The following is a 23,968-nucleotide window of genomic DNA, read 5'->3' as shown; positions in this document are numbered from 1 at the left end:
TGAACAAACTGAAATCAATAGGGTTAGGGAACACTCTAACTACATGGGTTGAGGATTGGCTGAGTGGTAGACTTCAGAGGGTGGTGGTAAACTGTACCCCTTCCAAAACATCAGGCGTGATCAGTGGAGTGCCGCAGGGCTCGGTCTTGGGCCCGATTCTATTCAACTTATTCATAAGAGATATTACCCAAGGACTTAGAGGAAAGGTATCAATGTTCGCCGACGACGCCAAACTTTGCAACATAGTAGGTAAAAGCATTTTACCTGATAATATGACGCAAGATCTACTACTGCTTGAACGGTGGTCGGCAACATGGCAACTAGGCTTCAATGCTAAAAAGTGTAAGGTAATGCACCTGGGTAAGAAAAACCCGCACAGAACTTACATACTAAATGGTGAGACCTTGGCCAGGACCACGACGGAACGTGACCTAGGGGTGATCATTAGTGATGACATGAAGGTTGCAAATCAAGTGGAGAAAGCTACCTCCAAGGCAAGGCAAATGATGGGTTGTATTCGTAGAGGTTTTGTCAGCAGGAGACCTGAAGTTATGATGCCGCTATACAGGTCCATGGTGAGGCCTCACTTGGAATATTGCGTTCAATTCTGGAGACCACACTACCGGAAGGATGTGCAGAGAATCGAGTCAGTTCAGCGAATGGCCACAAAGATGGTCTGGGGGCTCAAGGATCTCACGTATGAAGAAAGACTGAATAAACTGAGGATGTACTCACTTGAGGAACGAAGAGAGAGGGGTGATATGATTGAAACATTTAAGTACATCACGGGCCGTATCGAGTCGGAAGAAGATATCTTCTACCTCATGGGACCCTCGACCACCAGGGGGCATCCGCTAAAAATCAGGGGAGGGAAGTTCCATAGCGACTCCAGAAAATACTTCTTCACTGAAAGAGTGGTGGATCATTGGAACAAACTCCCACTGCAGGTGATTGAGGCCAACAGCGTGTTGGACTTTAAGAGAAGATGGGATATTCACAGGGGATCCCTAGAGGAGTGAAACCAGAGGGCGGGCATTTGGAATGGGCAGACTTGGTGGGCTATAGCCCTTTTCTGCCGTCTTTTTCTATGTTTCTATGTTTACCTGGTCATCTGAGATTATGCACAGAATGTGTCAACTTTAAGAAATTATTAAAGACCCAACTATTTGTAGAAACATGACGGCAGATAAAGGCCTATCCAGTCTGCCCATCCACAGCATCCATTACCTCTTCCTCTCTCTGAGGAGATCCCACATGCCTGTCCCATGTTTTCTTGAATTCAGACAGTCTTTGTCTCCACCACCTTTACCGGGAGACTATTTCACATATCTACCACCCTTTCTGTAAAAAAAAGTATTTCCTTAGATTACTCCTGAGCCTATCACCTCTTAACTTCATCCTATGCCCTCTCATTTCAGAGCTTCCATTCAAATGAAAGAGACTTGACTCATGAGCATTTAAGCCACGTAGGTATTTAAATGTCTCTATCATATTTCCCCTCTTCCGCCTTTCCTCTAAAGTGTACATATTGAGATCTTTAAGTCTATCCCCATATGCCTTATGATGAAGACCACAGACCATTTCAGTAGCCTTCCTCTAGACCAACTCCATTCTTTTTTATATCTTTTTGAAGATATGGTCTCCTTACAATATTCTAAATGAGGTCTCACCAGAGTCTTATACAGAGGCATCAGGAAATAAGCCCAGGTGTGAGGCAGAAATGCTCAAGCCTACCCTACCTGAACTGGTCACTGTTAGATCAATCAGAGCAGGAATTAGAATTGCCAAAATACAAAAGACAGCTAGGAATGGGCTGACTAGAGCCAAACTCCAAAAAGACTGAATAACTCCTCCTAGAAGGCAGCTAACCCAAGAGCCACTGCTTCAAGACTGACTTGTACCTAATAACTATGAACACTGAGAAAAGATCTGAAATTTAACAACACTGCTAAGAATACTGACATGTACTTATTTTGTACCTGGGGTAATGGAGGAAGAAGTGACTTGCTAGCATCATACAGAGCTGATGTTGGAATTGAACCCAGTTCCCCTCGTTTTCAAGCCACTGTACTAACCATTAGGCCACTCATGTCATTTCAAATAAATTCACAACCCTATCATGAATAGAACAAGCATAGGGAGATGTGATATATGTGTCAGAAAAAATGTGTTTGTTTCTCTTCTCTCAAAAACTATACCAAAATATAAATAAATACCAAATTGTGTAAAAATACGACTAGTAAATGATTGGTATTATAAATGATGTTATCTTCAGTAAATGTCCCTGGGGATGATACCACAAATGAAGAAAAAATAAAAAATATATATGTGAACCTTAAAAAACTGTGAATGAAAAATGATAATCAATTAAACGAGTCAAAAGAAACCATCAGTACGGGCCGTATGCTCTCGTTTCAACCAATGGCCCCGGGCAATGCTTATGCAGTGACATGCACTTAGAAATGAATCTAAATAAACCGTGCCCAGTACATCATTTTATTCTTTTGAAACGTATCAAAAAAATGAGTGAAAACACTATCTTCCCCAAGCATGGACTTCTGAAGAAAAGATCATTAAAAAGAATATCTCCCTGAAACCTCATGTACAAAAACACCAAAATGTGAATAATTATATGAAAAAATCCAAATCAAAAAACATTCTAAAACAAATAAGTGAAAATATGCAATATCCTCAATCTGTGTATGAAAAATTCAGTGTGTCTGTCAATGAAAAATCTGAAAAACGTGATGCAAAATAGAAACCAGTAAAAATCAATGAAAGTACTTAGCTCAGTCCTTTCAGAACGGGATGAGGTTCAAAGTTCAAAGTTCAAAGTTCAATAATGGTTCTGTGATGCCTCTACTTGATCAATCCCGCTCACTTACGAAATGCTTATTAAAGAATGAACTTATAGGTGCTGTAGCCATGGTACTTGAATGTGGATCCAAAGAGCTGATCAGAAATGTCTTTCCAATTTCTAGCGCTGGTATATTCACTCATTCCGCTCACTCATATATCTCATATATCTCGCTCGTTGGTCTCATTCATTCTGTTCGTTGGTCTCATCCATTCTGCTCGCTCGACAGGTCCTGTTTCAATTTCCTCATCAGGAGGGAGCAAAAGAGTTAGGAAAAAGACTAAAGATATTATCAGAAAACGCCACGTCCTCAGATTTAAAGGACGAAGTAATCCTACACAGCGGCACAATCACGCTGCTCTGACAAGTAAATGCCTGAAACAAGGAGTTCTTATATTACGATTTAAAGAGCCCCACCTGGTTCAACGTATACGTAATGACGTAAAACAAAAAATGTCAGCAATAATATGAAAGAAAAAAAGGAAAAAAAGAGAAAAAGAATCACAGCATTTATGTAAAACATTTGTCAACATTTTCATTCAGACCAAAAGGAGAGAATGCTTGTAAAGTGAAAATCCAGAAATTTTCTCTCAGCAATAAATGATTTTGTCTATCTCCCTTATAGGTGGTGGGAATTTGTTCCAACACACACCACCTGAGTTGAGCAAAGGTATGATGATGTTTCAAACTGTGAGCCACCGTAGGAGCCGTTAGTTTTTCAGTCTTAAGGCAACTGCGGTGTTCAATTAGTCTCACTCTGATAGCCCGGCTAGTACAGCCTACATAGATTAATCCACACGGACACACAATGACATACACAACAAAAGATGAAGTACATGTTGTGGTGGCTCTCAACTGGTAACTCCGCCGAGTCTTAGGATGTGTCCAAGAATTTCCCTGGTGTGATGTAACACATACCGAGCAATGGCCACACGGACCATGCCTCCCTTCTGTTATTCCGGGGAGTTGATGGGTGGTAAAATCTGAGTAAACAAGATGTTCAGATAAATTTCTGCCTCTAGTAAAGGCAATGCAAGGATGGTCTTTGAATGCCGGATGTAACTGTAACACGTGCCAATGTTCGTGAATGCTCCGGGCTACCAGAGCAGATTGGGTGGAATGAGAGATGACACAAATTTGATTAGTAGATGTTTCTTTATTTTTTTGCATGAGTAGTAAATCTCTGTTGGCATAACGTGCCCGCAAATATGCTTTCCGAATGACAGACTCAGGATAGCCTCTACTCAGGAATTTATCTCTTAGAATTTTGGCTTCAATTTGAAAATCGTGGAGATTGGTACAAATTCTTCTTGCCCGTAAGTATTGACCTATCGGGATCGCCGCTTTCAGGCGTCTAGGATGGCAACTGGTATAAGATAATAGGTTGTTTTTTTCGGTGTGTTTATGATGCATCTTGGTATGGAGATTGCCCCCCTCACAAATAACTTCTGTGTCTAAGAACGAAATGGTATAATCATGACAAGTATGAGTGAATTTGAGATTGGTTGAAAGCGAGTTTATCCAGGAAATAAACAACTGAAGAGACTCCCTAGAGGATGTCCAGATGAAAAAGATGTCATCTATGAATCTCAACCAGCATGCCATGTGTTGAAAATATGGGTGGGCATAAAGATGTTGTTCCTCAAAATTTGTCATGAATAAGTTAGCTATACTGGGGGCGGCCGTAGTACCCATAGCCACCCCTCTATTTTGTTGAAAAAAATCTTGATCGAACTTGAAGTAGTTCCTAGTTAGAACAAGAGTAGCTAAATCCAGCAGAAACTTAGTGGAAACTCTATCAGAGGTGTCCCGACGATTTAAAGTGGACTCAACAACTTGAAGAGCCTCCCTCTGAGGTATACTTGTGTATAGGGACACAACGTCCAAAGTTACCAAGATGCTATCAGGAGAAAGAGGACCAATCCCCTCAATACTGCGGAGAAAATCCGAAGTGTCTTTGATGTAAGATTTAGCCTGACATACGAAGGGTTGTAAAAAATGGTCAAGAAACTGAGACAAGGGTTCTAGTACTGTATTTCTCAGGGAGACAATAGGTCTGCCTGGAGGAGACGTGAGAGATTTATGAATCTTGGGGACGGTGTAAAAAACAGGGATTCTGGGACTAGTAGGAGTTAAAAAGCGTTTTTCTGCCTTTGTAATTATACCCTGTGTCCACGCAGTATTGACTAACTGAGCAATAGCTCCTTGGAGTGCCTTGGTGGGGTCACCAGTAAGACGACTGTAATTAACAGAGTCTCCTAACTGTCTCTGAACCTCCTCCGAATATTGGTCCCTGTTTTGGACTACTATAGAGCCCCCCTTGTCCTTGTTTCAGGCATTTACTTGTCAGAGCAGCGTGATTGTGCCGCTGCGTAGGATTACTTCGTCCTTTAAATCTGAGGACGTGGCGTTTTCTGATAATATCTTTAGTCTTTTTCCTAACTCTTTTGCTCCCTCCTGATGAGGAAATTGAAACAGGACCTGTCGAGCGAGCAGAATGGATGAGACCAACGAACAGAATGAATGAGACCAACGAGCGAGATATATGAGATATATGAGTGAGCGGAATGAGTGAATATACCAGCGCTAGAAATTGGAAAGACATTTCTGATCAGCTCTTTGGATCCACATTCAAGTACCATGGCTACAGCACCTATAAGTTCATTCTTTAATAAGCATTTCGTAAGTGAGCGGGATTGATCAAGTAGAGGCATCACAGAACCATTATTGAACTTTGAACTTTGAACCTCATCCCGTTCTGAAAGGACTGAGCTAAGTACTTTCATTGATTTTTACTGGTTTCTATTTTGCATCACGTTTTTCAGATTTTTCATTGACGGGGGGCGTGGCTTGGACACGCATGAAGGAGGTCGGTTAGCAGAAGAGCTCCATATAAAAAGTCCTTGAAAGAATAAAAAAGTCGCAAAAATTTGAAGAATTAAGATTAAATTTATGATAAAAATAAACTCGATGGCGTCAGGAAAGCAAAATAAAAACGACTTCGCAGTCTCTGGAAGCAGCAAGAGAGCAAAGCCCGAACAAGAGACAGGATCCAAAACCGCAGATCCAGAAGTAATGAAAGAACTTAAAGAAATCAAACAAATGCTTTCAATTCTCACAAAAAAAGTTACAGAATTAACAGATGATGTTTCAACATTAAATAAAAAGATGGATCTAATCGAATTAAAATCTAACGATTTAGAAGAAAGAATGATAACTGTTGAAGAAGAAATTTTAAACACAAAAACTGAAAAAAAGAAAATTGAAACACTTACTAAAGAACTGGAGGATTACTCGAATCGTGAGAGAAGAAGCAATGTTCGTCTGATAGGTTTACCGGAAGGAGCAGAAAAGGGGAATCCGGTGACCTTTATAGAAAACTTATTACCAAAACTACTTCCTCTACAAACTAAATATCCCATAGAGATTGAAAGAGCACATAGAGTGCCAACAAAGAGATCAGAAAAGCATCAAGGACCGAGGCCACTGATATTTAAACTACTACGCCACCAACAGGTCATGGAAATTTTTCATCTTGCAAAACAGAATAAAGGTTTACAATATCAAGATGCCCGTATTCACTTTGTCCCGGATTTTGCAAAAAGCACAGCAATTAAAAGAAAGAAACTGCTGGATTTGAGACCACAACTACGTGAACTGGGAGCAAAATTTGGTCTTGTATACCCAGCAAATATGAAAGTAACCATAGCAAACAAAACTTTAACCTTTGATAATCCTGAAGAGCTACAAAAATATATACTAAACCAGGAAATGCCAATGTCATCTTAATTTTCTTTATTTTATTATAATGAATGTCAAGTTTGAATGTCTTATAATATAAACAGGTAGGGGAAATGATATGTATTAAGAAGAGCTAATATCACCTTGTATTTTTTGAAATTATTGATTGAATATAATAAGTATTTAGCAGATGAAAAACGGTATAGAATGTTTTTGACTCTGTTCAAAAAATTCCTACATTCTAGAATGGAATGATTCTTTAAATGATAAATTAACATATAAGTATACAAGATCCTAGATAAAAGTAATATAGTTTTTAAACAAGGAAGAATATAATATTTATTAGATAATAAATAAGAACTTGAATATAAAAACGAGATATAAGCCCTTAATTGGTTTTAGAAAGTTAATAAATAAATTAACTATTGATATTAATAATAATAAATGCTGTAATGAGCAGATCCTAAATACTATTATGTGATTGAATCATGGTCCAGAGCTTTCTTCCTATGGAATGTATGTAAGAATGAATGAAGATCTATGTATGTATATATAACCCACTTCTCAGAAGACAATACAGGAAGAATAAACCTATTAAAAATCCTTTCTCTGATTCAATGGAACTACAAATCCCAGAAGTCCTTGCAAAAGGAAATACATGTAAAGAATAACTCTTAAAACCGGATGAACTATGAACAAATATGAATAAATAAACTACTAGACTTGACAATAAAAGATAAAGGATTACATCGGATGAAAGATCACAAAATAAACTAAAATTAGATCGTCGCTGGAACCGGAACTTATTCGGAATTAACAAACTATTGAAAAGAAATGAATAATACTCTGGATATAAAAAATACGAAGAAGAAGAAAGGAAGAAAAAATAATATTTACTTGGATGAATAAGATAATGGAATGACACATCTTTAACTTTGATATATCTTAAAAATGAAACTAGGAAGTATGTTATATGAATGAGGTATGACTCTGTATAATGAAGGAAGGAAGCTCTGGAACGGGAAAAAAAAAAAAATCACATAGTACAAGTAGCACACATATGTGAAACATTGTTTATTTTCCAAAGAAATGAAACATCTCATTATATAATATATAAGTTTAAAAGAATTATAAGGATCTAGAATATATTCATAAACTTATATATTACTTAAAAATATTATAAAGAAATAGAATTAGAAAATATAAAGGTGATATATATGAATTTTTTTTTAAAAAAAAAATTTACAATATTTTTCATATTATTTGAATTAATAAGATATACTAATAGTTATAAAATATGAAAATGATACAGAAAATAATATTTGAAAAGATTAAATTTAACATTGGGGAAAAAAAAAAAAAAAAGGCAAAATGTTTAAATATTATATGGATTGTTAATGTTATTTAGTAATATATGATATATTTGTGACTTATATCTGAATCTTAACAGGAAATGGACTTTTGTGGAGTGTTTTGATACCTGACCTAAGATGCGTGTTGCCAAGCATACACAGATAATATTGGGGGGGAAGGGAGGGGAGGGAGGGAAGAGGGGAAGAAAGAGAATGGGGAAAATATATTATTACAATGTGTGGATATCTGAAAATAATAATCATATGATTTCATGTCAAATTTTAATTACAAAAGTAAATGGATATTAAAATTTTTTCAATTAATGTCAATGGCTTAAATCATCCTATAAAAAGAAAAAAATTATTAGGTTTTCTCCATAAGCAAAACGCAGATATTTATTTCCTACAAGAGACACACCTTTCGGACACTGAATCTAGGAAGCTAACAGAAGGATGGATATCAAAATGTTTTTATTCACCGGCAATAGGGAAGAAAGCAGGGGTAGCGATAATAATAAATAAGAAATGCAAAGCTGATTTTAAATTAATAAATTCTGACTCTTCAGGAAGATGGATACATATTAAAATGGATCTGGGAAATACAACCCTGGATTTATTTAATCTTTATGCTCCTAATTCGAACCAAATGGAGTTTTTTAATCAAATTCAACAGATATTACTACCACTGGCTACTTCTAACTTAGTAGTAGCTGGAGATTTCAATGCTGTAATGGATCCAATTGTGGACAAGAAACCAAGTAAAATCATAAAATCTTTAGGATTAGATAATTTAATACAATCTTGTAATTTAATAGATATATGGCGTATCCTTCATTTTAATGATCGGGAATATTCTTTTTGTTCTCAGGTCCATAAATCTTTCTCAAGAATTGATTATATTTTTGTAACTAATAACATAGCGCAGCGTGTATCAAAAGCAGTTATAGATCCCATTATAATTTCAGATCATGCTGGTGTGTGGATTAACCTTAAGAATTATAATATTGATCAATTTAATTCAATATGGAGATTTAATAATGATTTATTAGCAGATTCGAAATTCTTAGAAGATCTTAAAGTAAAAATGCAAGAATTCTTTCAACTTAATTCTTCAGATGACATTAATATAGAAATTTTATGGGATGCTTTTAAAGCAACAATGAGAGGAAATATTATTTCTTATTCAGCTTTTATTAAAAAACAACTTAAAAAACAATCTGAAGATATGGAAAAACAAATTAAATTATTAGAAAATAAATTAATTAAAAAATGGGAAAACAATACATTACAAGAGTTGTTAAAAGTAAAAGTTAAATATAATGAGATTTCTTCTCAATATGTGAGAAAAGACATTTTCAATAAACAAGTACAATATTATGGCAATTCAAATAAAGCGGGAAAATTATTAGCAAATTTTCTTAAAGCAAAGAAAAGAAAATCTAAGATTATTGCAATAAAAGATATACAAGGTAACACACATACCAGCACAAAAGATATTATAACACAATTTCTTGATTTTTATAAAGAATTATACACTTCTAATTCTTATAAAAATAAAGAACAAGAAGGATTAACATTCTTAAATTCCTTTCTTGGACCTAATATTCCGGATCATATAAAAGGAAGTTTAGAAGATCCTATATCTTTAAAAGAAATAGAAACAGCATTGAAGTTTCTTAGAGTTGGATCCGCTCCAGGTGGAGATGGGTATACTGTTGAATTTTATAAATCATTTCAAAATATCATTTTACCACATCTGTTAAATTTATATCAATATCAAATAAAGAATGAAAATATTTCAGGTACTATGGCAGAATCGATAATTATAGTCTTACCAAAACCAAACAAAGATCCTACTCTGGTTTCAAATTACAGGCCTATTTCGTTATTAAATGTGGATAATAAATTAATGGCTAAAGTATTAGCACTTAGATTGGCAAAAGCTCTTCCTTTCATTATAGATGTACATCAAACAGGATTTATTGCTAAAAGACATTCATCAAATAATACTAGACTAGCATTCCACTCATTAAATTTAGCAAAAAATATAAATGATCCAGCTTTTCTAATATCTTTAGATGCAGAAAAAGCTTTTGATAGAGTGGAATGGAATTTTATGTATCAAGCTTTACAATGGTTTGGTATAGGCTCCGGTTTTATTAAAATGATCCAGACATTGTATAGCTCTCCTGGTGCAAGATTATATATTAATAATAATTTATCAACTAGATTTAATTTGCATAGGGGAGTTAGACAAGGATGCCCTTTGTCTCCATTACTTTTTGATATTGTCTTAGAACCTTTATTAATTGCAATAAATAAGACTAAGGAGATAAAGGGAATCACGTTTTCCAACTGGGAATTTAAACTTTCTGCATATGCAGATGATATTTTATTATATTTAAGAGAACCGGATACTACTATTCCATGTATACTTAATTTATTAGAGAAATTTGGCACTTTTTCTGGATATAAAATTAATTGGAGCAAATCTGAAGTCCTCCCAATTAATGTTCATTGTACGAAAGGACTATTTGACCCATATTCATTTATTTGGAAAGAAGATGGAATAAAATACTTAGGAATTATGATCAAAAATACAATAGAAGACACAGTCAAAGAGAATGAAAAACTTTTATTGAAAAAAATAACAGAAATGTGTGAGCAATGGAATCCATTACATCTTTCTTGGTGGGGAAGAATTCAAACAATTAAAATGATGGTATTGCCTGTGGTTTGTTATCAAATGAGTATGATACCAATATTTTTTCAGGGGTCATTTTATAAAAAACTTAACAATATTCTTACAAAATTTGTTTGGTTTGGGAAAAGACCAAGAATCGCTTTAGTATCATTACAAAGACCAATTGTGGAAGGGGGGGTAAATTTTCCAAATTTTTATAGGTATCATCAAGCCTATATTTTAAGACAGGGTATGTATTGGATCCTCCCAGATCTCATGGAAAATGTACCAGATTGGCTGTATTTAGAATGGCAGCTCCTGTTCCCTTTATATCCAGAACATCTAATTACCATAACAATGCCTAGGAGATATAAAGATAACAGAATCTTTTTAGATACTTGGAAAACATTGAGATACATAAGTAACCTATCACCAGAACCAATAGCTAAATCTCTAAATCAATCAATATGGGTAAACTCCAGGATCAGAATTGGCGGATTTAAAATCGTCTGGAAACAATGGATAAATGCAGGAATAAGAACATTGAATGATGTCATATCAGAAGGTTCCTTGCTTAGTTTTTCACAATTGCAAAATAAATTTGGACTAAATAAAACACAATATTTTAAATGGATGCAATTGAAGCAAGCCATTCAGGTAGGGTTCCCTGAATGGAAAGATCTTAATACCCAATATAGTTTGCAAGTTTTATGTTTCCAGGCGGATTTCTTGGGACACCAAGCCGCAAAATGGTATAAATTAATATATGGATTTCTAAATAAAAAAAAGAAAACTGGACTTAGGGATATTTGGAGCATTGAGATTGGACAGACAATTTCTGCATCTCAATGGCCAAGATTCTGGTCCTGGAGATTAAGATTAACAAAGTCAGCATCTATGAGTCAAACATGGATATTTTTATTACATAGAGTGTTATGGACCCCGACGCGCTTGCAAAAAATAGATAATACTAGATCTAATAGATGCTGGCATTGTAAAATAGAAGTAGGGACATTAGATCATTTAATTTTTTTTTGTCCTTGCATAAAAGCCTATTGGAATTTAATTTGGCCCCAAATTAACATATTACTAGAAAATCATATTGGTCTCTCATATGATACCATATTATTTGGTACTGCAATGAGAACACAAAGTCCAATATCAGCAAACAATAACAAATTGCTTTTAATATTGACAGGAGTTGCCATGCAGCAAATCACACAAAATTGGAAGGATTATACCAAGCTAAATTATACATTCTGGTGGAACTCGGTGTGTCACATATACAAAATGGAGAAAATATTGGCATTACAACAAGGAAATATAAAAAATTTTAAGAAAATATGGGATCCATTGACAAAATATTCTAAAGATCAGATATCTTAACACATTGATAATAATAATATAGGGTTAGGGAGGGAAATATAGAAATTAATATGAGGAAAAATGAAAAAACAAATAACAGGGGAAAGGGATTCAATATATATGATATGATATTGTACATACAACTATAATTATTATAAACTAAATATTATGCTATTTATTTATTGTAAGAATGAAAATTTTATAAATAAAAATTTAAAAAAAAAAAAAAAAAAGATTTTTCATTGACAGACACACTGAATTTTTCATACACAGATTGAGGATATTGCATATTTTCACTTATTTGTTTTAGAATGTTTTTTGATTTGGATTTTTTCATATAATTATTCACATTTTGGTGTTTTTGTACATGAGGTTTCAGGGAGATATTCTTTTTAATGATCTTTTCTTCAGAAGTCCATGCTTGGGGAAGATAGTGTTTTCACTCATTTTTTTGATACGTTTCAAAAGAATAAAATGATGTACTGGGCACGGTTTATTTAGATTCATTTCTAAGTGCATGTCACTGCATAAGCATTGCCCGGGGCCATTGGTTGAAACGAGAGCATACGGCCCGTACTGATGGTTTCTTTTGACTCGTTTAATTGATTATCATTTTTCATTCACAGTTTTTTAAGGTTCACATATATATTTTTTATTTTTTCTTCATTTGTGGTATCATCCCCAGGGACATTTACTGAAGATAACATCATTTATAATACCAATCATTTACTAGTCGTGTTTCTCTTCTCTGACATGAAAGAAAATGAGATAAGATAAGGTCTTGCTGCAATTAACAGAACCTAGAGAGGCTTTGTTAACTGAATTATAAAAATGAACGCAGATCAGCTTTTAGTCAGAGAGAGAAATGCAGTTATATTGGGTTCTGCATATTCTATATTTTTCTCCTCGTTTGCCTGACATTTTAATATACAAGACACCTTTGCTTTAAAAAAATTGAATCTTTGTTTCTTGATTTCGCAAAGTTTACTTAGAAGAGAAAGAAACAGTTCTTTATTGCTTAGAAGTGGTATTTTGCAATCAGGAGGTTTATGTTTCTTACATTTTCCATGTAAATATTTAGTTAACTTTCAAGGCGTCATGAGATATTTTCTTTGAGCCTCAACAATTATTTCTTTTTTTTGTACTAAGAATTTAGAACAGCCTGTCTTAATGACTATAGTTCTTAATGACTATAGTTCCTCCTGGTACTGTGACAAGTTCTCCTGTTTTCATAGTTGGACAAGTTACTTTGTAAAAGTAATATATTAAATTTACTAGTTACTGCAAGGAAAAAGTAATATATTACAGTTTATTTATTTAAAGAAAGTAATATGTTAAGTTATTGTGTAAGTCTGTACAGTATTAAGTTTCTTTTCAATTTTTGGATATAAACAGTTATTTGACATGTTAATGGTGTCGGTGTCCACCTTAAAAGCGGCCACCGATCGCATGTCAATCACACAATGGCGCCGTTTAGAGAATTGCGCCTTCGGGAAAGGTAGGCACAGGAAATCTAGGCCAGGGTTTTCAAGGCCTACATTTCTGGTGCCTACCTTTGACGTGAATTGCATCTATGGAGGCGCTTTACGGTGTTTAACACCACTTCTGGCATGAATTATGTCTATAGTGGAATTAGGCATCATAAAATGCCTCTGAAGGTGCAAATCTGGCACCAGTCGGTGCCTACATTTTTCTTTTAAGAGCTCTTTTTTTCTTTTTTAACATCTCCCCTCTCCATGATCTCCCCCAAGCCTAACTTAAGTCTTTAAATATAGGGATCCACAAAAATACAAACAAACAAAAAAAAAAACCAACGCAATATATGATTATTTGGTCTTACCCTGCATATGTACTGGTTCCTCTCTCCTGGAGAAAAGGTTTGAGATCGTACAATCATGCTGTTCCTGACAAAAGGACGTTGTCTGGAGCTCAGGTTACCTCTGTCCTTGGATCTGAGCGATACATTCACAGTTACCGCTTCTTCTGTGTTGGTCTCCTTATCAACCTGTCAGTATAAATAAAACATATTATAGGTTCATCTGTGTCTGGGATATGATAAACCAACACAAAGGAGTCCTTTTACACCCTTGCACGAGTTTTTCTCATGCGCTAAAGCCATTTTTACTGCAGCAGTAAAATGGTCAATTTTTCTTTTTTTTTTTAAGTATTAATGGCCATGTGCTAATATTATAATTAGCATATAGCCATTAAAAAAATTACTGCATAATTGTGTGAGCACTTACCTATACCCATTTTGTAGGCAATAACAGTTCACACAGTATTCCTGTGCTAACTCGTTAATGCATGGTTATATAACTGTGCTAACTGATGAGTGCAGGGATGTCCACTCTGCCTCCTGACATGCCCCCTCTGAGAAAAAAGAGACTGAACTGGCTATGTCACTCGAAGCCCACATGATGAAGTTAATACCTTACATCTTTAGAAGAGAGAGGTCATTGGAAAAGGACATGATGTTTGGAAAGATCAAAGGAGCTAGGCAAAGAGGGTGACCTGCAACTAGGTGCCTGGATATGTTGACAACAACCATGGGGATGATGCTAGAGGACCTTGTTGGACTAGCACTAGACTGATCTCTTTTCGGATCTTTAACTCATCAAGTCAGTAGGACTTAAACCCGAGTCGACGACACCTAACATACACACATACAAAGTAGTGCTGCCTGATTCAGGAAAAAATATTTTGATTTGATTCAGTCTATTGAATTGATTTTTCAATTCGATTTTCCTGCCCAATTGGGTGGTTTTTTCCCAAACATCCTGGTGGGTTTATTTTATAGTCTCTTCACCCCCTTTGCCCTCTCCTACCCACACAAAAAAGACTTTTCCTCTCTCTGTTAAACCCTAGCTCATGTTTGCGGTCTAATACCAGCACTGGCAGGATACAAATTTCAAATCTGACGCATTGTAATCACAAAACAGAAAATAAAATTATTTTTTCTACCTTTTGTTGTCTGGTCATTTTTCAAGTCATGTTGGTCCCAGGCTCTGCAACAAACGTCTTCTAATAACTTGCTTGCCAGGGTCTCTTGCCCATTTGTCGTTTTCTTCTTTCTCCATGGTAATCATCCATCTTCCATTTCTGTCCTCCCCTTCCATTTCCCTTCTCTCCCCTGGAGGTCTGGCATATTTCTTTTCCGTCTCTATTCTCGTAGCTGCAGCGATGGACCCCACCATCCCCAGATCCACATCTCTCCTTTTCTCAACTACCCTTTCATCCAGCATCTCTCCCTCCTTTCCCACCAGCTCTCCCTTTCTCTTTCTAACTACCCTCCTATCCAGTATCCCCCTCACACCATCCCTTGTGTCCAACTTCTCTCCCTTTCTGTTCCTTCCCTCCCTAAATCCCATTGTCCACCATCTCTCTCCCTCTCCCGTTTTTAGATCCATTATTTTTCTATCCCTCCCCATCTCCCCTCTCTATGATCTCCCCCAAGTCCATCTCCCCCTCCACTAAGTTCACCTCTCCCATCCATCTTCTCCCCATCTCTCCCTCTCCAGTCCACCAACTCCCCCAAGTCCATCTCCCCTCCATGATCTCTCTCAAGTTGATCTCCCCCTCCACCATCCATCTTCCTCCCCCCCACCAAGTTCATCTCTCCCATCCATCTTCTCCCCATCTCTCCTCCAATCCACCAATTCCCTCAAGTCCATCTCCCTCTCTCCCTACCTACTTTTATTTTGACGTTGCAACATGTTGCCGTGGCGGTAGTTATTTTGCAATCCACTCCTGCCACCACTACTTGTGTCTTCTCTCCACTGTGGCCCGCCCTCAGTGAAAAATTCCTGTTTCTGCTTTGGCGGCCGAATGGAGAGAAGACACCCAGAGTAGCAGCAGGGTAGTGAATTGCATTCGCTACCGCCACTTTTGCCTGGCCAGGGAGGAGAGGAGAAATACTGGCCTGGCTTAGGGTCTGCTTTAGGGTGGAAGGAGGATTGTATGTTTGTGTTAAGGAGGAGAGAGTGAAGGGTTAACTTTAAAATTAGATGGTTCTGTCTGTTGCTGTTAAATAGGCACATTAGGGTGATTAACACATTTCGTTTGTCCACAAGGCAAATTTTATTCCGTTATATAAAAATGAAAAACACGCAAGATTTTACTTAAAACAAAGTTTATGGGGGTCACCTCATCTTGCTATTTTTTAAAAACTACTGCTAAGCTTAACAGTATATTGTAATTCTTGTGCACTTGACAAATAATCAATGGTGTATGACAGAGGTACCCACACTTTTGGGGCTCACGAGCTACTTTTAAAATGACCAAGTCAAAATGATCTACCAACAATAAAATTTAAAAAAAACACAAAGCACACTGTATGCAGAGAAATTGTTAATTATTTATATTCCAGGGTTTTTTTTCCAAAGAGATCAAGGCAGATGACTTTATACAATGTCACCTCAGTAAGAACTATACAAAAATAGATAAATATACCCCTTCCCTTTTTACTAAACCGAGATAGCGTTTTTTAGCGCAGGGAGCTGCGCTAAATGTCCTGCGCTGCTCATAGGCTCCCTGAGCTAAAAACCGCTATTGCGGTTTAGTAAAAGGGGGCCATAGTTCAAAATATAGACAGCAGATATAAATTCTCAAAACAGCCACATTTTGATCACTAAATTGAAAATAAAATCATTTTTCCTACCTTTGTTGTCTGGTGATTTCATGAGTCTCTGGTTACACTTCCTTCTTCTAACTGTGCATCCAATATTTCTTCCCTATGCTTCCTTTCTCCCAGACCTCATGCCCTCCCCCAACTTTTTCTTCCTCTCTCCCTGCCCCCTCCCCTTTCTTTCTCTCTGCCCCCTTCTTTCTTTCTGCTTGTCTTTCTCTCTCCATGCCCCCTTTCTTTGTCTTTCTCTCTCTCTCCATGCCCTCTTTCTTTTTTCTGCTTGTCTTTCTTTCTTCATGCCCCTTTTCTTTCTGTCTTTCTCTCTCCATACCCCCTTTCTTTCTGTCCCCCCTTTCCTTCTGTTTCCCTTCTTTCTTTCTATCGCCCTGCCCCCTTTTCTTTGTGTCTTCCTGCCTGCCCCCTTTCTTTCTTTCTCCCTGCCCTCCCCCAAGCCACTGCCGCTGCCATCGGGGAACAAGCCCCCAAGCTACCGCCACAAGTTCTGCTCTCCCTGCTTCCCGACGCCCGGAACTTCCTCTCCGATGTCAGAATTGACATCGGGTGGAGAAGGCTGCTTGGCCTGGCGCTTCTGCGTCCTCTCTAAGGCGTCGGGAAGCATCCCTGGTCTATGACATAAGAGCCGCCTTTGATGCAGAAGGAAACTTCTTTCGATGGCTGGCCACTAGCCGAAAAAAACATATTGCTTCTGCTCTTCATCTTTTGTCAAAGTATCATTGCATTTTTCAATGAGACATATCCCTCGTTCTGCTGCATCATTAACAACAGTCAGTTGTGATGCCCGATTCCAAAGTTCTTTGAAACTGGATCATCAGTCCACTCCCAAAGAGTGCATAAGAACATAAGAAACGCCTTCACCGGATCAGACCAAGGTTCATCTAGTCCAACGATCCGCACATGCGGAGGCCCATTTATGTTACTATGTCACTCTTTGGGACGTTTCTTCAGCCTTTCCTCATACCTCGCTTTTGTTATGATTTATTCTTCATTGCAATGCCTCTTTCTGCATTTTTGGTGGGCAAGGAAGAGGAAAATTGGGCACAGAGAGGCAGGAGGTAAAGATGCATGGGGAATAGAAGGATGAGAGAGATGTTGGTTGGGGAATCGAATGAGGTCTGGCGAGGGAGGGGAGGGAAGGAAGAAAATATTGGATACACAGTCAGAAGGAAGTGCAACCAGAAACTCATGAAATCACCAGACAACAAAGGTAGAAAAAATTATTTTATTTTCAATTTAGTGATCAAAATGTGTCAGTTTTGAGAATTTATGTCTGCTGTCTATATTTGTCTATTTTTCTATAGTTGTTACTTAGGTGACATTGCATATTTTAAAGTCAACTGCCTTGATGTCTTTGAAAACCCCCCAAATATAAATGATAATTAACATTTTCTCTGCATACAGTGTGCTTTGTGGTTTTTTAATTTTGTGGTTACCATTATGTATTAGTAAGATTATATTGTGTGTATATGAAAAATGGATGGAAGAAATTGCATTACAATTAGAATTATTATTATGGGGTGGAGTCAGAGGCGGAGTTTGGGCGGGTGTGGGGCGGAGTTTGGGCAGGGGTACTTGGTATTTGTTAGGCTTAGGGAGTACTTGGCTTGAAAAGGTTCCGAAACACTGCTCTTGCACCCACAGTGCTGGTGCCTATGATGATTCAACCATTGTTGTTGTTTCAGGATCAAACTTTCAGAAAGGTTTGGACAATTTCCTGGAGGAAAACTCCATAGTCTGTTATTGAGAAAGACATGGGGGAAGTCACTGCTTGCCCTGGATAGGTAGCATGGAATGTTGCTACTCTTTGAGTTTTGGCCAGGTACCAGGGACCTAGATTGGCCACTGTGAGAACGGGCTACTGGGCTTGATGGACCGTTGGTCTGACCCAGTAAGGCTATTCTTATGTCCTAAACTACATTTGTTCAGAACTGCATTCCATTTATCTAAAAAAGGTTTGATCAGATGTAAATAATTTGAGAGCTGTATTCATATCGATCATTGATATACTGAATCATAGTGCTCCCATGCAGTTGGGCTTTGATAAGTCTCTTATGCAGATTCTGAAGATTTGGTCAACTAGTAAACTATACCAAGATTATGAAGTTCATCATCCAGCAAAGTCATGCTTTGAATGATAGCTTGAAGTTGTTCTTCTGTATATCCCGGGCCAACTCCAACTACTAACAATTTATAAGTAATTGACACAACAATAGTAAATAGGCTAGTTTTAACAACCTAGTAGTGAGTAATCTAGATAACAATAATCTAATTTTTTAAAATCACTAAATACACTGAGCCATTTACCCGTTACTTGCATGTGTAAGTGTCACACAAGCCACTTAGAATGATATTCAGGACCTGTGAAGAAGCTAAAGATATCTTCTTCATGCTCCTCACAAACTCATACTAAAATACTCACCAGCATTGGTACTAATGTCATGGAGCAGGCAGCATCATCAACATGGCTGGATCCTTCACCACTCTTGTTTGTATCCATTTCAGCATATGAATTTAGCTGGTCTATGTATTCTGCATCTACCACTTTAATACCATTCTCTTCTTCATCTACCATGTCAGGAGGCATTTCTATTAGCATTCCTACCCTATAAAGAAATCACATAGGTTGATCCAGAAGGGACAATGGAATATTCACCCCACTCCTTGTTATAAAAAGTACAGTATTGCCACCCAGATTCTTCCATACTACTTCCATGAAATCCTTCATATAATTTCCTTATAGTAATTATTTACTCAATGGAAAAATAAAATAGCTCAGCTACACAGGACATTTTACAAGGTTTGGCCTGAGAATCCCACTATTTCAATTCAGAAACTGATCAGGGTCATGATATCAGGTCTTACCTTTGTGTGCATTTTATAAAAATGAAATATTCAGGTCATTATTTAGCCAGGGTGGACAGCTAAATCCAGATATTCAGTGCCAGTATCAAAAGAATGGCCATCGCTAAATGATTTAGCAGTAACCGCTGGTGCAATCTGGAGAGCAATGATATTTAGTCTAGTATCCAGATTACTAACTGGATAAAGTTAGGACCACCTTTTTCTTGTCCCAACTTTATATAGACATCAACTTAATCCAGTTAGCAGACTGAATATCACTGCTGTCTTAAAATAACATTTTACTTAACTGTAGTAAGCATTAATGTGTACATATTACAGCAAAAAAAGGCTTACTGCGGAGCGTGCTTAGGGGTCCTGTAGTAAGTTTTGCATTTGTGCATACTATCCATGAGCTAAAAAAAATTTATTAATTTTTTTTAACTCTTAGATAGAGAGTGGGCATATTCTGTGCTAATTGGTTAGCGCAGCCACATTGTCACACTAACCGATTGCTGTGTTGTTAGTACATGCGCCCTTACTGCCTACACAATGGATGGTGGTAGGGACTCACGCACTAATGCAAAAAAATTAGTGCATGTCCATTAATGGGAAAAATAGAAATATCAGACGTTTTATCCTGGTAAAAATGTCCTTAGCGCTTGGGAATGATCCTTGTAAGGATATGCTAAGGCCATAGTTTGGTGAAAGGGCCCCTTAATAACTCAGGGGACTATGTTTGTTCCATACACTGCAATCTGGACACATAAGGGTGATCTAGAAAGATTTCCAGTGGTATTATCCAGATAATGCCACTAGAAATCAAGTATCACTCTGGTCAGCAGCACTTATCTGGGTGCTAGATCCTGTTACTTGATAATTAGTAGGGCCCAATATGATTTTCTATATAAAATACATTCTAAGCCACCAGTCATCTCCACTTTTCCTAAAGAGTATAAGGTTATGCTGAATTCTTCTGGCCACTTGATAAATTAATCAATTTGATCTGGAAGTCTTGGCAACCATTTTCATTATTGAAAGAGCACGGGCAGGAGCGAGTGGGAACTGCTCCTGCCCTAATGTGCTGCTAGACCACCAGGGAAACAAAGTAGGCCTGGAGTCCTTCCTCTGGATCTAGGAGGGGGATTGGTGGTGTCTGTTAGGAGAGGGAGGGGGAATGCTGCCTATTCTTGTTGAGGGAGGGGGGCATGCTAAGAGTGGAGGGAAAGTCTCCCTTTTTTTTTTTTTTTTTTTTGGGGGGGGAAGGCTGTTGTCCCATGTAAGAACCTAATCCCATTCTCCCAATAGGATCCATTATTTACTTTCTACAGTTTGAGGTGGAAGATATACTGCTGGAACCTAACCTCTATTTTCCCACAGACTCTAAATTTCGTTATTCACAATTTCACGGTTTGCAAACATTTTCAACATGAACCATACTATCACAAATAGCGAGAAGGTACTGTATATACTCTGTAATACTAGTATTCTATAAAGGAAATTAGGCACTTATTTCCTTTATGGAATAATTACTCTCTGAACACTTAAATTATAGGGGTCCCTTTATAGAATTGCCCTCAATATATCTCATATCTGCATTTGTGCATCATTCTTGTGCTCAATATATTTCTCCTTTTATGTAATCTGCTTTGTTCCTTCCCCTAGGAAAATGTGGCATATAAAAAGACATACAAACAATATAAGTAACTAAAAATGCGCTCAAGCTTATAAAAACACTGCTTACAACCCATGTGAAAGTTTAAAAAGCAATATACAGTAACAACTTAAAAAAACAACCCATTGTGTTAGTCCTAATTCAAGTTGAGTACAATTCAACTATCTGTGAGTATAAAGGGGAATATGGTAGATGTTTTCATAGAAATAAAGGTTATTAAACTGTCAAAGTCTTAAGAAGAAACTATAGAAAAGGCATTAACTGTTGTTTATAGTCTCTTCCTATATTTGTAGTTTTGGATCTTATGATCACAAAATACTTCATTCAAAGTAATGGAATTAGCTGACTGGCTGATGACTCCATTTTATGTAGAAAAGAGACAAAAAGGAAGGGATACAAAAGTATTACAGTCAGTAGCGTAGTAAGGGGGGCAGACTGCCCCGAGCAACGCCGGCACCTCTTCCCCCTCCCCCGCCTACTTCTCTGTTTGCTGGCTCGAGCAGCATCTTCTACTTGCTGCTCGCGCTGGCGTCAGCTCCCTGACATCACTTCCTGGTCGCAGGACCAGGATGTGACGTCAGAAAGGAGCTGACGCTGGCGCGAGCAGCAGAAGATGCTGCTAGAGTCAGAGAACATTTAGAGAAGTGTGTGGGGGGGGAGCGCTCAAGTGGTGGGGAAAAGTTGGGAGGAGGCACCAAAGCAGAGGGGAAGAGGTGGGGGGGGGCAGGGAAGAGTGGGGGCACACAGTGTGGCGATTCCGGGTTCCACCGCCCTGGATGCCAACCTCCCTTGCTATGCCCCTTATTACAGAGACCTGCTAAATAACCAATAGAAAAGGGGACACTCAATGAAGTTACATGGAAATACCTTTAATACAAACATGAGAAAATATTTTTTCACTTAACAAATAGTTAAATGAAACTCATTGCCAGAGGATGTAGGAAAATACCATAATCAGCTATCGAGACAGTTTTGGGGAAAGCCACTGCTTGCCCTGGGATTGATAGAATGGAATGTTGTTACTATTTGGGTTTCAGCCTGGTGCTTGTGACCTGGATTGGCCACTGTGGAAACAGGATACTGGGCTAGCTGGACCATTGGTCTGACCCAGTATGGCTATTCTTATGTTCTAAAGCTAGAGTGTCAAAGTCGGTCCTCCAGGGCCACAATCCAGTCAGGTTTTCAGGATTTCCTTTGACATCTGTGTTCTAAAGGAAAGAACATTGCATGTAGCCACAAATATAGAAACAAACGTGGCATAAAAGTTAGGATCTCATTTTCAGCAGCCATGGTTGCTTGATAAAATATAGTGCTGATAGAAGCACTTTATTTTTAGCAGCAATGGCAATTTAAATGGTATCACTGAATATACTGTATGTGAGTGGCAATTGTGCCACAGTTCTATGCCTAAATGAGGTTTCCTTTTTCACTGGTCTAACTAATGCACAGAAGTTTTACTCAGGGTGGTTGAATAATGCCATTCTGTGTATAACTTTCCTGGATGGTAATATTCTATAAGTTACAAGCATCATGCTATGGTCATGTGTTTGCCCACCTACCTATTGAAGATATGCATGTAGTTACAAAGTACCACAATTACTGGCATTTATGCATACATGGCAACACATACACATGACAAAAAAACCACTCAACTACAAGCAGAATATCAAAAAATACAATATAACCACAAACTGATATTCTTCAACTAATAGCCTTTTACCAAAGACGTTAGATAGAGCAGGTAATCAAAATCATGGAGAAAAGACCTCAGTGTTTCTAGAGAACAAACTCCAGAAACATCACGATCATTTAAAACTAGATTGATAGAACACCGTTCTTGTTTGGCATGCAATCGGGTGGAAGCACCTATGGTACAACATTGTGTCGACTTTCATCATTCGTTTGAAGACTTACGTTGTTGGGTCATTGAGAGATTTTTTCCATTCAAGAAAGGAGGTAACTTTAAGCTAGCATTAAGACAACGTGAACAAAAATGGATTTTTAAATTGCATTCGTGTACTCTGACTGGCTTGAATGCCAGAATAGAATGGAGAGCTTTTTTCTAGTAGTGGATTGGCTTAGCTTGGTCCATGTGCTATGATTGGCTGACTTTTACATCAAGCCACTCCTTTTTAAAGCCGAGTCAGATGCCGGGCAGCCATTTTCTGAATGAAGATCTTTGAAGCAGGAGCTTGTTATGTGAGAATGTATGTTTTTGAAGTATTGTTTTTTGAATTATTTTGATGTCTTAAATAAGGGACTAATTGTGATTGTTTTTTGTTCTTAGAAATTTACCTTGATGCAGCTTGACCGCGAAACAGGGCCTGTCGGGAATACTATGATTTCTCCCAGTGCAGTGTAAGACTGAAAGATAGCAGCACCGGGAGCTTTTTCACTGCGCTGCGGTGATCTTGCCTACACCAGAGGATATTTAAGATAAGTGCAAGTTTTTGACCTTATTTATATGACTTGGAAGATTTTTGCAAATTTTGAATTATTAGATTTAAACGGAGTTTTTCTTTGACCAAGGATGCATTTGCCATAGAAGTTTCTGGAGTTTGTTCTCTAGAAACACTGAGGTCCTTTCTCCGTGATTTTGATTACCTGCTCTATCTAAAGTCTTTGGTAAAAGGCTATTAGTTGAAGAATATCAGTTTGTGGTTATATTGTAACACATACACATGTACATGTCAGTATTCTGTTCATTTGTGTGCTTATTTGGTACCTAAATTTTGGCGCTTTCTTTTATAGAATTCACCCACTAAGAGTAAGATACACGATGGCATACATAAAAGTGACTATATTGAGCACAAGA

The 23,968-nt window shown here is 37.4% G+C and overlaps 1 protein-coding gene across 2 annotated transcripts in view; it reads right to left on the bottom strand.

Moving 5' to 3' along the window:
* The window catches only part of WWC2 (WW and C2 domain containing 2), a 343,981-nt gene that overhangs the window by 43,319 nt on the left and 276,694 nt on the right, over positions 1–23,968 (bottom strand). For both annotated transcript variants that reach the window (XM_033943044.1, XM_033943053.1), the window contains 2 exons: positions 19,060–19,243; positions 13,839–14,003 (listed from right to left, as the gene is read on the bottom strand). In XM_033943044.1, the coding sequence (XP_033798935.1) occupies positions 13,839–14,003; positions 19,060–19,243 (349 nt within the window). The remainder of the gene's footprint in view (positions 1–13,838; positions 14,004–19,059; positions 19,244–23,968) is intronic.

This window comes from Geotrypetes seraphini, chromosome 1, assembly GCF_902459505.1.
Source record: "Geotrypetes seraphini chromosome 1, aGeoSer1.1, whole genome shotgun sequence".
Lineage (NCBI taxonomy): Eukaryota > Metazoa > Chordata > Amphibia > Gymnophiona > Dermophiidae > Geotrypetes > Geotrypetes seraphini.
Note: the sequence above shows the minus strand (reverse complement) of the source record. Positions and strands in the feature narration are given on the sequence as shown.